Source organism: Bradysia coprophila, chromosome IV (genome assembly GCF_014529535.1).
Source record: "Bradysia coprophila strain Holo2 chromosome IV, BU_Bcop_v1, whole genome shotgun sequence".
Taxonomy (NCBI): Eukaryota; Metazoa; Arthropoda; class Insecta; order Diptera; family Sciaridae; genus Bradysia; species Bradysia coprophila.
In genome coordinates this window covers 10,033,797-10,047,270 of record NC_050738.1, presented here as the reverse complement: position 1 = coordinate 10,047,270, position 13,474 = coordinate 10,033,797, and the positions used below count along the sequence as shown (strand labels likewise).

Below are 13,474 nucleotides of genomic sequence, written 5' to 3'. Positions count from 1 at the left end.
TGAACCTTCAAGTGTATAACATTGCAGGAAAAACTAAATATTGCATTGTAGACATAGTAGTAGACATTGTAGTAGTAGCGTTGTGTTTGATGAAAAGTCTTTAACTTTATTTAGCTTTAACAAATATTTTGCTGTATAAGAGAATACGCTCGAATGTGCATTACGCGCTTTGTCGTCGATACCAGATGACTATCCGCTTCTAAAATGATTTTAATACAGACGAGCAAGGATTTTCCAATCCAAAATTAGTAAGGATTACTGAATTTCCCTTTAGTATTCCTTTCATGTTCTTCAATCTGGGAAATTAATCTATTCGATCAGCAGATATGTTTCAATTGAAAAGTTGCCTACAAAAAGAATTCTGAAAAAAACCCATCCAACGAATGTAATTTATACATTTACATTCGCAGAGTTCACTCTACAAGCGTGTAATGACCAACCGTTACTATCCGCTGGATCTTTTCGTATTTTCCATGTTAATTAAATAAATTTCGTTGTACGGAAATATCGACCTGAGTGTTATCAAAGTTAGGAAACATACTCGTTGTACAAATGAACAAATTAACACTTGAACATTGATGAAAAAAAAAATCCCGGTATACCCGAGTCGGATATGATCCACTAGAAAAAATAATAATAATTCAGAATTTCAACCTTGTTGGCATTAAAAAATAATTGAATACAAAAGCCCTCATTCGTTTTTAAGCTTTTTCTGCAGCATGTATGCATTTCAAATAAATTACATATAATATTATCCAGGAAATTGTACTGTGTGAAGTGGGCTATATATAGATGGAAAATTACGGATGTTAGTTGCGAGGAAAAATTATTCAATTTACCGATTATATGTGTACTAGCCTGGATTAGTTGTTTTGATGAATATTTACTCGGCACAAAATGCAACAGCAAATATAAACAGCACACACTCCAATTACATAACTTTGTATACACTGAACTGGAGTGAATATATTGTGTGTATGAGATGGATTTCATTTTTCGTCATGCATTGGGATAATGACATGGTAACGTCAATGTGACTGTTGCAGCGATTGGTTGTAACATGAACTGCGAAATTTCGCTTAAATACTGAATTAGAAAGGATTAAATCGACCATAGCAGATTACAACATAGCCAATGTAAACCAATGTAATGTGTGTATACAACAGTTATTTATGCCACCGAGTGATAAATGCGTTTATATGCTTCTGCTCCGAAAACCTTTCATTTCATCAATGGAACATTTTTTCGATGTCCTCAGCATTTAAAATATTATACAACTCGGACCTAACGTTTCGCTTGGTCGGCTTCGCCTCGGATCCACATACTACAAGCGAAAAGACTTTTCTGTTCTAGTGATGTAATAAATATTATGCACGTATGACAAAGCGGACAAGGCTTGCCGAGACGGCTTGTCATACGTGCATATTCTTTTTTATCGCATAAGCGAAAACGAGACAACAAGATATGCGAATGACACTTTGACAATTTACAGAAGTATAATGTTTGTTTATAAATCCTAGGTGAATAATTTTTTCGGTGAATCACACCGCGTATGCGATAAATATCCATTTTAATGCATTGCATACAAAAATTTTTTTCGAAAAGCCAACGAAAGTTTTGTTTTTCTGATCTGAGTTGAAAAAAAAACATAGTTAAAGCCGACCCGTACGAAACACTTATTCGTATCAAAAGCCAGTGTGAAACTCTTTACATCTCTTTCTTGATACTCTTCTCTACTAAAAAGCTATTCGCCCGTTAAAATCACTTACATTATCCACTCTTTGCCTTGTTATCATATACAAATAAATTGCCGGAGGCAATATAGACAGCCACGTACGAAGTCAACTTTCATAAATTCCTATTTAAACAGCTATATACCGCTATATTTACATATAAATAAACATTTCACAGATGAATATGCTATTATATAGCTCTATATGCCTGTATATATCTCAATATAGCTGTATATAGTTAAATATAGATGTCCATATATGGAATGCCTGAAACACCACACACACATAACCAATTACTTCTACGTTAACAGAAACTCTCTTAGTACCATTTTCCCCGATATATTACAATTTTACTAAAATGCAATAAGGCCGCCGGCAGCCATTTGTTAGGAGACCGGAAATAGCAGTGACACTTTACATTCGTTAATATCTTTCAAACAAAAAAAAAATCATGAAATTCGATCAAAATGTACTCGATATATTGACAAAATACTCCACGTTCATTGTACGGCTGAGTAGGAGTAGCCGGATAAGAGTTCACTCCAAGAGACCTAGCTCACACTCCGGTGAATCTAATTTCATAAACATTTTTTTTCCTGATTGGTATAGTCAATACCTACCTAAAAAAGCGAAAGTAGACGAAATATGTTCAAATTTGGACGCCCTACAAGCAAAAACTGCTTGGTGCCTTGTACCTAAATCACACCAAGTGGTCTAACTCACGAGTCGGTCATCCGATTTCCATAATTTTTTTTTTTATCGATTGGTATTGTAAATACCTTTTATTACAAGTGTAGCGCTAAAAGGTCCGGAGATATCTTTGAAAAACCGTAAAGCACTTATTGGGCCCCATCTCCAAAATCACTTATCTTCGAACTTAGCCTGTCTTTTGACATTAAAAGAATTTTCAAAATCGGATGCGTTTTACTCAAGTTAGAGAACCCACAGACAGACGGACATTTTTTTCGCTGATTTGGCATCTATGGACAACCACAATAGGTTTCTCCTTACTCAGGGAGTCCAACTCGACGTGTTACAAACGTATGCGTAAGCCTATAAGACCCCAGTACTTCGTACGGGTCTAAAAATTGGAGAAGCGTTATCCTAAATTTTATCCTATAGAACACGTTACATTGAACAAAAATGGCATATCGTTCATTAGTATAATGTACAGCGATCATTTTATTTATTGGATGCTAATGAAGCGATTCGACAGAAGTACGACAAGGTAACGAGTTTTGAAGAGACAATACGTTTATTAGAAATTAAAAGGAGAAACTTGAAAGCTACGCCCTTGGATCCAAACGTAACGATTTATCACAAATTTCCCCCTCTTCAAACACACATCATCCTCATTAAATTATCTTAATTAGTTGAGTTAAGTAATAAAGTTTTAATCATGAAAATTATAAATATCATAATGTCGAAAAATTTATCAAATGGAAAATATACTTACGTCTACCTCCGTAATATGCAGAAACTTTTGTGAGAAACAGCACGAATCCATGCATAGAGCTTAACTGTGCCATCAAAACCATCTGAGTGTGTCTAACAACAAAAACCTAAGGTGAAAACATAAAATTAAAATATTTTCAGTTAACAGAAAGTATAAGTTTGTAATTTTCTGTATTTTATTGCTGATGTATGGATGTAAGTCGGTGAACTCAGGGGCGGACTAGCTATCAAAAGATGCATTTGTAAGATGAGTCAAAGGCACCAAAAATTTGAAACAAAATCATATTAGGAGGACTATCAAAGTATCAACTATCAAATTGTATAATCAACAAGAATTATTAAAAACTCAGATTTCATTAAATTAGTTACGTACATCGTTAGCATCTTTGAACCGGAGCTAAATAAATGAAATTTTATTTTTCTTATAATTCTCAAAAGTAACATGTCCTGTTTTTTACATTTAATGACGTCACAGAAAGCTCACAAGAATATTTGGCTCCGTATTTTTTGTGATTAGTTGAGGGTCTGCATTAACTTCGCTTTGATACTTTATACTTGATTTGACGAAAAAAAGAACAATGAGTCCAAAGTCCACTGGTAACTTTTATATGAAAATTGCGACCGTGCTTCAACTCATTAATAGTACATTACATGCTAGTCGGGAAATTTTTATTTTGACGAGTGTGAGGTTTCTAGTCCTAGCCGAAACAAAGGGCTAAAATTACACAAGTCAAAATAAAAATTTCCCAACTAGCATGTGTAGTGTTTTACTCGCTAAGACCCCCGGAAACGAGTTTTAACGTTAGTTTCCGTGAAGGAAAACGAGTTTCCGGGGGTACAGCGACTGAATGCAATTTTTGTGTGTTCATTTTTGCATTTACCTCAAAGTAGCACGTACGTGGTTCCATAATTTCATTTTGACGAGGAAGGACGTTATTCGACCTGAACCGAAGGAGTCGATATTTCCACTCGTCAAAATAAAAATTTGGAACCACAGATGTAATAATAGTGAAGTGAAAAAAGCATTAATAAAGTTGAAATTTAAATGACAATGAGGAAGCGATGAACTGGACGAAAATCTTTTGAAATAAGAAAATGAAATCCAAAAAGCGCACTTGTGATTTGACAATGCGGGCCTGGGTGAATGTAAATTTAATAAAAGTCAATTATGAATCATAGAATCGTAAGCACCTTTAAAATATTCACCTATGTTGTAGAAGATAAAAACACATCTATGTTGTGAGTTCATTTTGAGTAAATAGCTACAAAGAAGACGTGGCCTTATTTGGGAATTCGCTAAAAGATTGCAATTCCCCAGGTTCTTTCAATGGAGAGATGACATAAAATTATACGTTTGGAAAGTCTTGACAGTGAAATCTTTGAGAGAAGAAGAAGAAGAAGAAGAAGTGTCGGTCGGTTTTCTGTATCGCTGCTGAATTAAATTGATTTTTATTACTTAATTCTTCCACTACAGTTATTAAATCTCAGCATTGATACCGATTAATTTCTACGATAATCCTCATCGAAAGATTTGCTTTGAACAACATAACCTCACAGTCACAATACGGATTTAACTTTTTTTCCCTTTCTATAAATCAGGTAATGTAATCTGAAATATTTGCTCTGTTAAATGACTTTCTTTTTCTTTTTAGCTTGTTAAATTAATTCTTAAACGCTTCGTAAGTAAAGATATTTCTTTTATTGTAAGATCGTGCGTAAATTCAACTTTGTTATAACGAATGTCAATTGAGAAGGTGAATGATTAAAGAAAACACGTAAGATCAAACGCAAGTCCATACTTCTAAACTTTTTTTCATTCACCGCTGATCAGTTTGTCATTGTTGCACACGGTTTGGTACTTGAATTCTGTTTACGTAAGACCAGTTAGTAATCTCATTTAAATTATTCGCTGCTTCACTGTGTGCTCCATGATCTCAATTGTTCAGTTATATTGTCAAAAGTAAAATGGAATTGAAACGAAAGATTTTCGTGTGAAGCTGCTACAAAGTTTCTTCGACATTATAATTCTATGTGAAACATGGTTGCATGAAGGTGTTTTCACCTCGGAATTGTTTGATGACAGATACGTTGTATACAGAAAGGATAGAGTCAATAGCGCTATCGATAAACGGGACGGTGGTGGTTGTCTAATTGCGGTGAGTAAGCGGCTGTCTTCTAGACGCTTAATGAATTGGGAACTTAGCACTGACCTATGGGTTGCTGTAGATCATGTCAATGGGAATAGAACCTTTTTGAACGTAAAGTATATTGAATTAGGCACGAGCCTTGATAAGTACAATGAGAACTTCGATAAGTTGATTGAATCGTTTATGTCGTCAAAACCGGGTGACAATTTCATCTTGACGGGTGATTACAACTTAGGTGACAGTGTGATGTGGTCGTTTGATCCTATAAAGGAGACTCATCAGGCTAATGGAGTTAAAGGTGCCATTGCAAATAGTCTGCTTGATACAATTGAGCTGTGTGGCTTCCGTCAGTTCAATGATGTTCGAAACGTGAATAATAGAACTCTTGATCTTGTAATATCTAGCTTGAGTTGTAAGTGCGTTGAGGTTCTGAAAGCCAGCGACAGTCTGGTTCCTGAGGACGGCCACCACCCGGCTATTGTTATTAAAGCTAATTTGTCTCCCTTGAAGTGTCTCCTTGAAAAACGTCGTCCGAAAACCAATTTCTTTAAAGCTAATTATGTTCAGCTTAATTCTGAATTGTCTAAGATCGACTGGCTGAGCGAGTTGGGTGATCGTGACGTAAGTGGCGCTGTAAGTAGATTTAATGAAATTCTTGACCCGTTCATTGCGTCGATTCCGAAGACTGTGGCCACTTCGAGGGATTATCCGATTTATTACACACATGAACTGATTTTGCTTATTAAGAGAAAGGAGAGCGTTAAGTGTAAATTGAAGAACAATGCTTGTGTGGATAAAAGAGAGGAGCTTCAGGCGGAGCTTTCCCGATTGCGAAAACAAGTTAAAGAAAAGATTAAGAAATGTTTCAGTAATTATGTGGATGATTGTGAGGTCAAGTTGAAGTCGAATACTAAGTGCTTTTTTGCATTCACCAAATCCCTCAGAAAGACTAACTCCTTTCCCAGCAGTATGAAGTTCGGTGACGTGATAAACTTCGATAGACAGTCGATATGTGATTCGTTTGCACAGTTTTTCAGTTCGGTTTATAACGTTGATGCTGAGGTCTCAGATGATATTATCTATGACCCGTTCACTCATCAGTGTGATGATCAGGTGTCGGTTTACTCGTTTAGCAAAGAAGATATCCAAGATGCTATCAAGGGCTTTAATGTGAATAAGGTAGCAAGTCCTGACTCTATACCTATGATGTTTTTTATGAACCTCACATTGTCTCTAAGTCTGCCTCTGTCAATTTTGTTTAACAAGTCTTTGTCGGAAATGAAATTTCCATCCGAATGGAAGGTGAGTTACGTGTCTCCTATTTTCAAAGATGGAAATAAAGAAGATGTAATGAATTACCGCCCGGTCTGCATCATGTGTGCGGTCTCAAAGATATTTGAAAGATTAATGTTTAACAGATTGTTTGAACAGGTTAAATCGCGCATCCATCGTTCTCAACATGGGTTTTTCATGAGACGTTCAACGCAGACGAATTTAATGGAATATGTTTCTACAGTTGCTCAATCGATAATTAATGGTGGCCAGGTCGATACCATCTACACGGACTTTTCAAAAGCGTTTGACAAGGTTAACCATCGTATGCTTATTGACAAATTAAAAAGGATTGGATTCACGGATAACTTGCTTGAATGGTTTAGATCTTACTTGAAAGATCGCATTCAATTTGTTGTGATTGGGGCCACAAAATCGTTTCCAATTGTTCCTACTTCCGGTGTTCCACAAGGATCTATCCTAGGGCCACTGCTGTTCATCATCTTTATCAATGATCTATTGTCGATGCTACCATCTGGCTCTGGCTTCGCCGACGATTTGAAAGTTTTCCGTAAGATAGAAGATGTCTACGATTGCGAGACATTACAGCAAGATCTAGTGAAAATCGTGAAATGGTGCGAAACGAATAAGATGGTCATTAATGTTAAAAAATGTGCAATTATGTCTACTACCCTCAGCCACAACGTGATAAAGTTTCCATACAACATCAACAATGAAGTACTGGATCGTGTCACAGTAAAAAAGAATCTTGGTGTGTTATTGGACGATAAACTTTCTTTTAACGCTCACATTGTGGATATTACGCGAAGTGCCTACAGGATGCTTGGGTTCGTTTTTCGGTCTGGCAAATTTTTCAAGAATCAACAAAGTATGAAACTTCTATATAATGCGCTCGTCCGGAATCGCTTAGAGTACTGTTCGACCGTCTGGAGTCCGATGTATCTTAATGCAATTGATCAGTTGGAACGTGTTCAAAAGAAGTTTACACGGATGTTCTATTTCAAGTTCAATATTGAGACCACTCGTCCGCACTACCATGTTCGTTTGAAACGGTTGAAGATGCATTCGCTTGAATCCAGACGTATTGAAAACGATGAGATCATGCTTTTTAAATTGGTTCGTGGATTCGCTGATTCATCACTTAGCCAGGTCCTTACATATCATCGACCGGTGAGATCAACGAGGCAAAATGCGACTTTCTATCTTCCAGTTATGTCAACGAATTACCAACTGAATTCGCCTGTTTATAGGATGCAAAGGAATCACAATGATTTCTTTAATGTTGTAGACTTTCAAAGGGGAAGTTTGGCAAGTTTTAAAGGAATGATTAGATCATTCTTTAATCTCTGATTCGCAATGTTTTGATTTCTTTATTAATTCTTCTTTACTCGGCCATGGCTGTTTCTGATTGTTTGATCGAATTTTGTTTTTTCTTTCTTTCTATATATGTTTGTATAATTGATAGGTGAACATGTAATTGAGTGCAAACCTGTTTGTTTATCTTTAAATTAAATAAATAAAAAATAAAAATAAATAAATACGGTGGTATGATACTTACACTTACACTCCTAATTAGCTCGTCACTTCGATGTGGACGCCATCATAGTTTTTCCTTTCAATGAAATTTCATGAACCAAGGACTACAAAGTTATATTATCTACAGTGTACGTCATTGAAATTTAGACATGAAATTGCTCCACATGTTTTTCAGCTGATCCCCTTATACAAACTAAACTACTCATACGTTTTTGTACGGTTTGACCCAAAGAACTTAATTAAGCTGATAGAAGGAACACCATCGATTATTAAAATGCGAGATCAACACAATGTATAAGCAGTTTTCGAGAATTATGAGTTCCTGTGAACTCTGGTGTAAAACCAACAAATTTTTATTTTTATTAAGTGAAACATAATAGACATCAAAATCTTAAGTGAAAGCATTTTTGCTCATGTTGTCTACAGCTGGGTTTGAACTAGCAACCTCTGGTTTATCATCTGTATCATCCTTATCATCATTGGTCTGGTAGTGTGGGTGTTGTCACTAAGCTAATGGATGAGGAGGCTGTCTTCGGACGGTTTTAATTAATGATGGTGCTGCTGTCTATCGATCAATTCCTCTAGACTCATAGCGAAAAGTAAAGCTTTCGTTGGCATGTTTAAGAAAAATATCATATGCAACTCGGTGATAAATGTTGTCAGACAAGACAAGATGCGTATTGTTACTCGAGGCTCACCTGTGGCCTCTTCATCTTCACTTCATCTAGTGTCTAAAATGATTTATCGTTCGGTAACGATGTTATTTTTAGCTTCGCAATCAGTTTTTTTTTTTAAGTCGGTACAGACAAAGTCACACAATTTTTGCTTGGTTCATTAGCATCGCTTTGACCATACAGTCAGGCACTGAAATTGCATCATGAATTTCAGATGATTAGAATTTCTAGAAATTCTAGAATTTCAGATGAACTAGCAACCTCTGATTTATAAATCCAGCGCCTATCCAACTCGACCAACGAGACGAGCAAAAATGAAGTCATTTCAGATGTTTATGTGCCACATTTAACGTTAACCACTAATGCCAACAATATTCACGTCTTTACTAGCTCACAGGCTCTCATGAATATTGTTTGCCACACATCTTTCCAATACATTACGTTCTCTGTTCGTATTTACATGTGTATAGTCGGCATCAGTTCGATGTCATCGTATTGTGCAAATTTACGACAACGGTCAACTAAGGCCATTGTTTTGGACAAATGAGAATAACTCAACTGAATAAATACGATATTCTGAATGAATTCAGACGAGCGCACTTGTGATTTTCCAAGTTGCCATATATGGCCAGTCCGAGCCTGACTTACCCGCTCACTTAGACAAAAAGTATTTTTCATTTGGTGACTGGGGACAAAAAACTCTAGATCTTAATTATAGCTTGTTTATTGAAATAACTTTCGTTAATTCGCATTTTGTCAAAAGTCTACTTTTTAGCATATGCAACTATGCTGCGCATAGAAACATTGAACGAGCTGCTTAAGTGAGTCGAAGCACAAGTCGCAAAAACCACTTGGTTGAAATAGTTTTCATGTTGATCTGTAGGAATTCGTTCGTAAAACGGATCAACCGACCTTAATAAAGCTGCAACGAAACGATATGAGTAAAATCAACATGATGTTCGATATTCTTTTTGAAGATACAGTGCATACCTTTGAACTGATTTACATCATCAAATGTGAATTCATGTTTTTCCGCTTCAACGTGGATGGTAGAAAATCCACATTCTTCCAGTAGACGCTTAAAAGCCAATTCCGGGCTTTTCAAGTTTTGATACGGCGTAATAAAACTGTCAACACCACCCATGTATTTTGACCACTTTTCCTGAACTGCCATTTGTTCATAGGCGCGATAAAATTGATTATGAGAAGCTAGCCACAATAAACAATCGCCCCCATCATTCAGTAAATTGTAAATGTTTTGAATGGCCGCCTTTTGATCTTTTACCCAATGCAAACATAAAAATGACGTTATGTGATCAACATGTTGCAAGCGATCACTACTATCGACGCCAATATCGAACAGTTTAAATTCAACATTTGGACGTGAATACTTTTCTTGGGCATAAGAAATCATTTTATCCGATACATCGACGCCAATCAAGTGTTTAAAGTTTGGCGGTAAAAGTGGCAGTATGTACTTAATTGTAACATCACCGGATGCACAACCGATGTCAATTAAAGAGTCTGTGCCATCAGCACGCCAATCGAATTTATATTTTTCTAATAGTTCCAGCACAATTTTATCATGTCGATGATTTTCTTCATACAATTCCGGTTTATACATTTTGTTCGTTTAAATAGTTTTTTTTTTTATAATTAAACGACGAGAGATTAAACTTTTTCAGTTTACAAGTTGTCAGATCGAAAATTACACAGCGACTACGCCTTTTTTCAAATGAAATTTCATTTTTATATTTGTGGAATTGATTTGTTTGCCATGTATTCACAATGCAATATAGGGGTGAGCTGTTACGCTTTGTGAAGCTCGGAAATAAAGTGAACGAAGTGACCAAACAAAAGCTACAGCTGATAGGCAACCAAAATTAAGAGCGTGCAAGGGTTTAGCTTCGGACAAAAACCAGATACTTTAGCGTCATCTCTTTTAATTGAAATGAAACTCGTATTGTGTCTTCTTCAATAACAATAGAAAATCGAAGACACCCATCACAGAAATTTAGTGAAAACAAAATGGCCGCCGTGGTAGAAACAAAATTGTTTTTTGTTAATTTCTTAAAAATAAAAACTTATTTCAAAAAATTGAACACATAATTTCGTGGTTCGTGACATAAGAAACGGTTTTGATATAGCAACTTGTGTGGTTATTCTCGATGTACTGCCGAAAAGGTGTACCTAAAGTGGAAAAAATGTTTGCTTTGCAGACGTGTTTTAATTGTGAAAAATATTCGTGAAAATGAAACAACATTATAAATGTGAAAACACATTTTTGTTAAGTAAAGTTCAAATTTTATTTGAAAATCATTCACAATGAAAACGAGTTGTTACAAACTCAGGTTCAAATTAACCGTTCGTCCATTTTTTGTTGTATTCCATCTCTTGCATCCTGAGAATTATGTTCCTAAACATGCCCTATTTTTCGCGCAATTTTGGTTCTTGTCCGAAGCTAAGCCCTTGTACGCTCTAACTGTCAGAATCACAGCTCTACCGGAATTTTATTCTCATTTTTTTCCGGGTTTCGAGATACTAGCCAGTCTTACTTAACACACTCTGCTATATTTACTTAGCCGTACGTACCAACTTTATGAACCATAATGCGTTACCCCTAATAATTCTACGTGTAGATAATTAATTCTAGGCGTAAACCCTTTCATTAACGGGCTTGTTTAATGTTTTATAGTCTTGACTATATTAAATAAATTCGTATCAATCAGAAAACCCTTAAAAGGTGAAGGTGACGCAAATCCTTAAATTTCCAAATAAGTTGAGACAACCTCGCTACTCTCATGAAAATGAAAAGTCAAGAACCGAATCATCTGCCTCTCTGTTTGGGGGTCATTGTGCCAAGGAGAGAAGTCAAAAAGTTACTGTAAAGATGTTCCTCATGATCTTATTCAGGGAAAATTGGAAAAAATTTCATTTTTTAAAGAAATTCAATTTACAGACACATTTTTTGCTCAGTAAACTGTTCACTATAGGTTCTTTCATTAATTTCTACCGTCAATATGCAAAAAACACTCAAACTTTGAATAAAATCATGTAAGTGATGACACAAGAAGCAGTGTCGAACCGCGATATTTTCCGCATCCAAAAAATTCATATCTAAAAGGGTCGGAAAACGCACCATTTTTCAACTGTCAAACCGCGATTTTTTACCTTAGTGGACTTGCGCTACGCTTACTTACTACCGTGCTAGCATGATACACAAGTGCATTTAGCTTAGCTATAATTGTGGGAAAAAACTATTAATATTTTAATTATACTTAAGATATTCGCTCTGCTTATTAATTTTAGACATAAAATTTTTTAATAATTTTAATTAGGAATAGTCGTCACAGAGAATATTACGAACATAATTTTAATATGACCTTGAGCAATGAGCAAATCAAACCACTATCATCTTGACAGCATCACATCTTTTATTTATATAGATGTTGGTGACCGTGAGACTCACAGAAAATTATTAAAGAACGCTTATAGCGGCTGTTAATAGTTTGTTGATTATTATTATTTCCGTTTTATTATTTCAATTTAAAAAAATTCATCAGTCCGCCAGTGTACGGGCCTTATTCATTCCTAATAAATTTTCTTTTGAACTATTAACAGCAACTAAAATCCCCAGATCGGTTCCTGAATCATCTGCCACTTTGTGACGCAATTTTTTTTTTCTAAAATTTTTCTTTCTTAAATTTTTTGGGTCAATTTTTTGTTGATAAAACTTTTGCAGAATGCGTCACCTTCAGCGATATCAGTTATTTCGTAAGTAGAAACAAGGACTTGCGTGACAATTTCACCCTTTAGGGTTTTTTGGCGGATAAGATCATAGCACATAGTTCATTTGTGTGATAGTTGCCCATTTATTTATTTACTCGTATAGGGGTTTTCACAAATTTACAAAATATCTCATCAAGCGTACAAAATCAATTTTACACAAGCACTCTTTCACAATTCAGCCAATCGATGGCATCGTCAGTGATCTGATTGACTTCTTCAATGTCCCCATTTGTTACAAACGTAACTGCTCGGTCGAGGGAATTGATAAGTCTGATAGCGTTCAAACAGAATTCGATTTATTCGGTTCTTAGATACACTTCAAATTTCTGTAAGGAAAATACAAACGTTATTCTATGTAAACAACTTCTCAAAACTTCATTTCTTACGTTTAGTATTCCCTTTGATTAGATCTTAAACTACGGAGTGAATATCGGGGTGTGTGTGTCGTAGCTAGAACTAAACATAACCTAAAATTAACATCTTTTCTCTCATCTACTTTGACTCAATTTAATCTTACATTTTACAGCCCAACAGCTTGTAATCCGACGCTGTATATTTGAGCAAACTTAAATCCAAATATTAGCAGATGCTAGCCTGAAAGGCGACCGAAATCGTTAGAGAAACTTTGCACATCTGGTGCAACAAATCAATGAAATTTTTACCTCCTTGCCAACATCAGCTAACAGGTACCAACTCAGAAGCACACACACCTGAATCACTCTTTAATTATTAAACTTTTTCCGACTTTTATATACGGATTTCAACGATAAACTTAAATGACAACTTTTCTGATATGATTCCAATAGCAAATGACCGAATAGCTTTTTCCGGTACGTACAACACAAAT

At 35.5% G+C, this 13,474-nt stretch overlaps 1 protein-coding gene and 2 long non-coding RNA genes across 3 annotated transcripts; 1 reads left to right on the top strand and 2 right to left on the bottom strand.

The window, feature by feature from the left end:
• The first annotated feature begins 1,525 nt into the window (after positions 1 to 1,525).
• On the top strand, positions 1,526 to 9,207 carry LOC119066159. The gene is made up of 4 exons (XR_005085709.1): positions 1,526 to 1,536; positions 6,020 to 6,022; positions 8,467 to 8,614; positions 9,087 to 9,207. It is a non-coding gene; the product is annotated as an uncharacterized LOC119066159 (long non-coding RNA).
• A 351-nt stretch (positions 9,208 to 9,558) lies between these two features.
• Positions 9,559 to 10,553, bottom strand: LOC119066154 (juvenile hormone acid O-methyltransferase-like). The gene is made up of 2 exons (XM_037168458.1): positions 9,829 to 10,553; positions 9,559 to 9,760 (listed from the first exon to the last, which is right to left on the bottom strand). The coding sequence occupies exons 1-2, from the start codon at positions 10,460 to 10,462 to the stop codon at positions 9,603 to 9,605; spliced, it is 792 nt and encodes a 263-aa protein (XP_037024353.1). The 5' UTR covers positions 10,463 to 10,553; the 3' UTR covers positions 9,559 to 9,602.
• Positions 10,554 to 12,711: 2,158 nt separating this feature from the next.
• On the bottom strand, positions 12,712 to 13,474 carry LOC119066165. The gene is made up of 3 exons (XR_005085714.1): positions 13,290 to 13,474; positions 13,014 to 13,221; positions 12,712 to 12,953 (listed from the first exon to the last, which is right to left on the bottom strand). It is a non-coding gene; the product is annotated as an uncharacterized LOC119066165 (long non-coding RNA).

Excerpts from the sequence above, each read along its gene's own strand:
- LOC119066154 (XM_037168458.1), bottom strand. The coding sequence starts at position 10,462 with ATGTATAAACCGGAATTGTATGAAGAAAATCATCGACATGATAAAATT. Across the intron at positions 9,761-9,828 it reads TGATGTAAATCAGTTCAAAG|CTTTATTAAGGTCGGTTGAT; the intron begins GTATGCACTGTA and ends GTTTCGTTGCAG.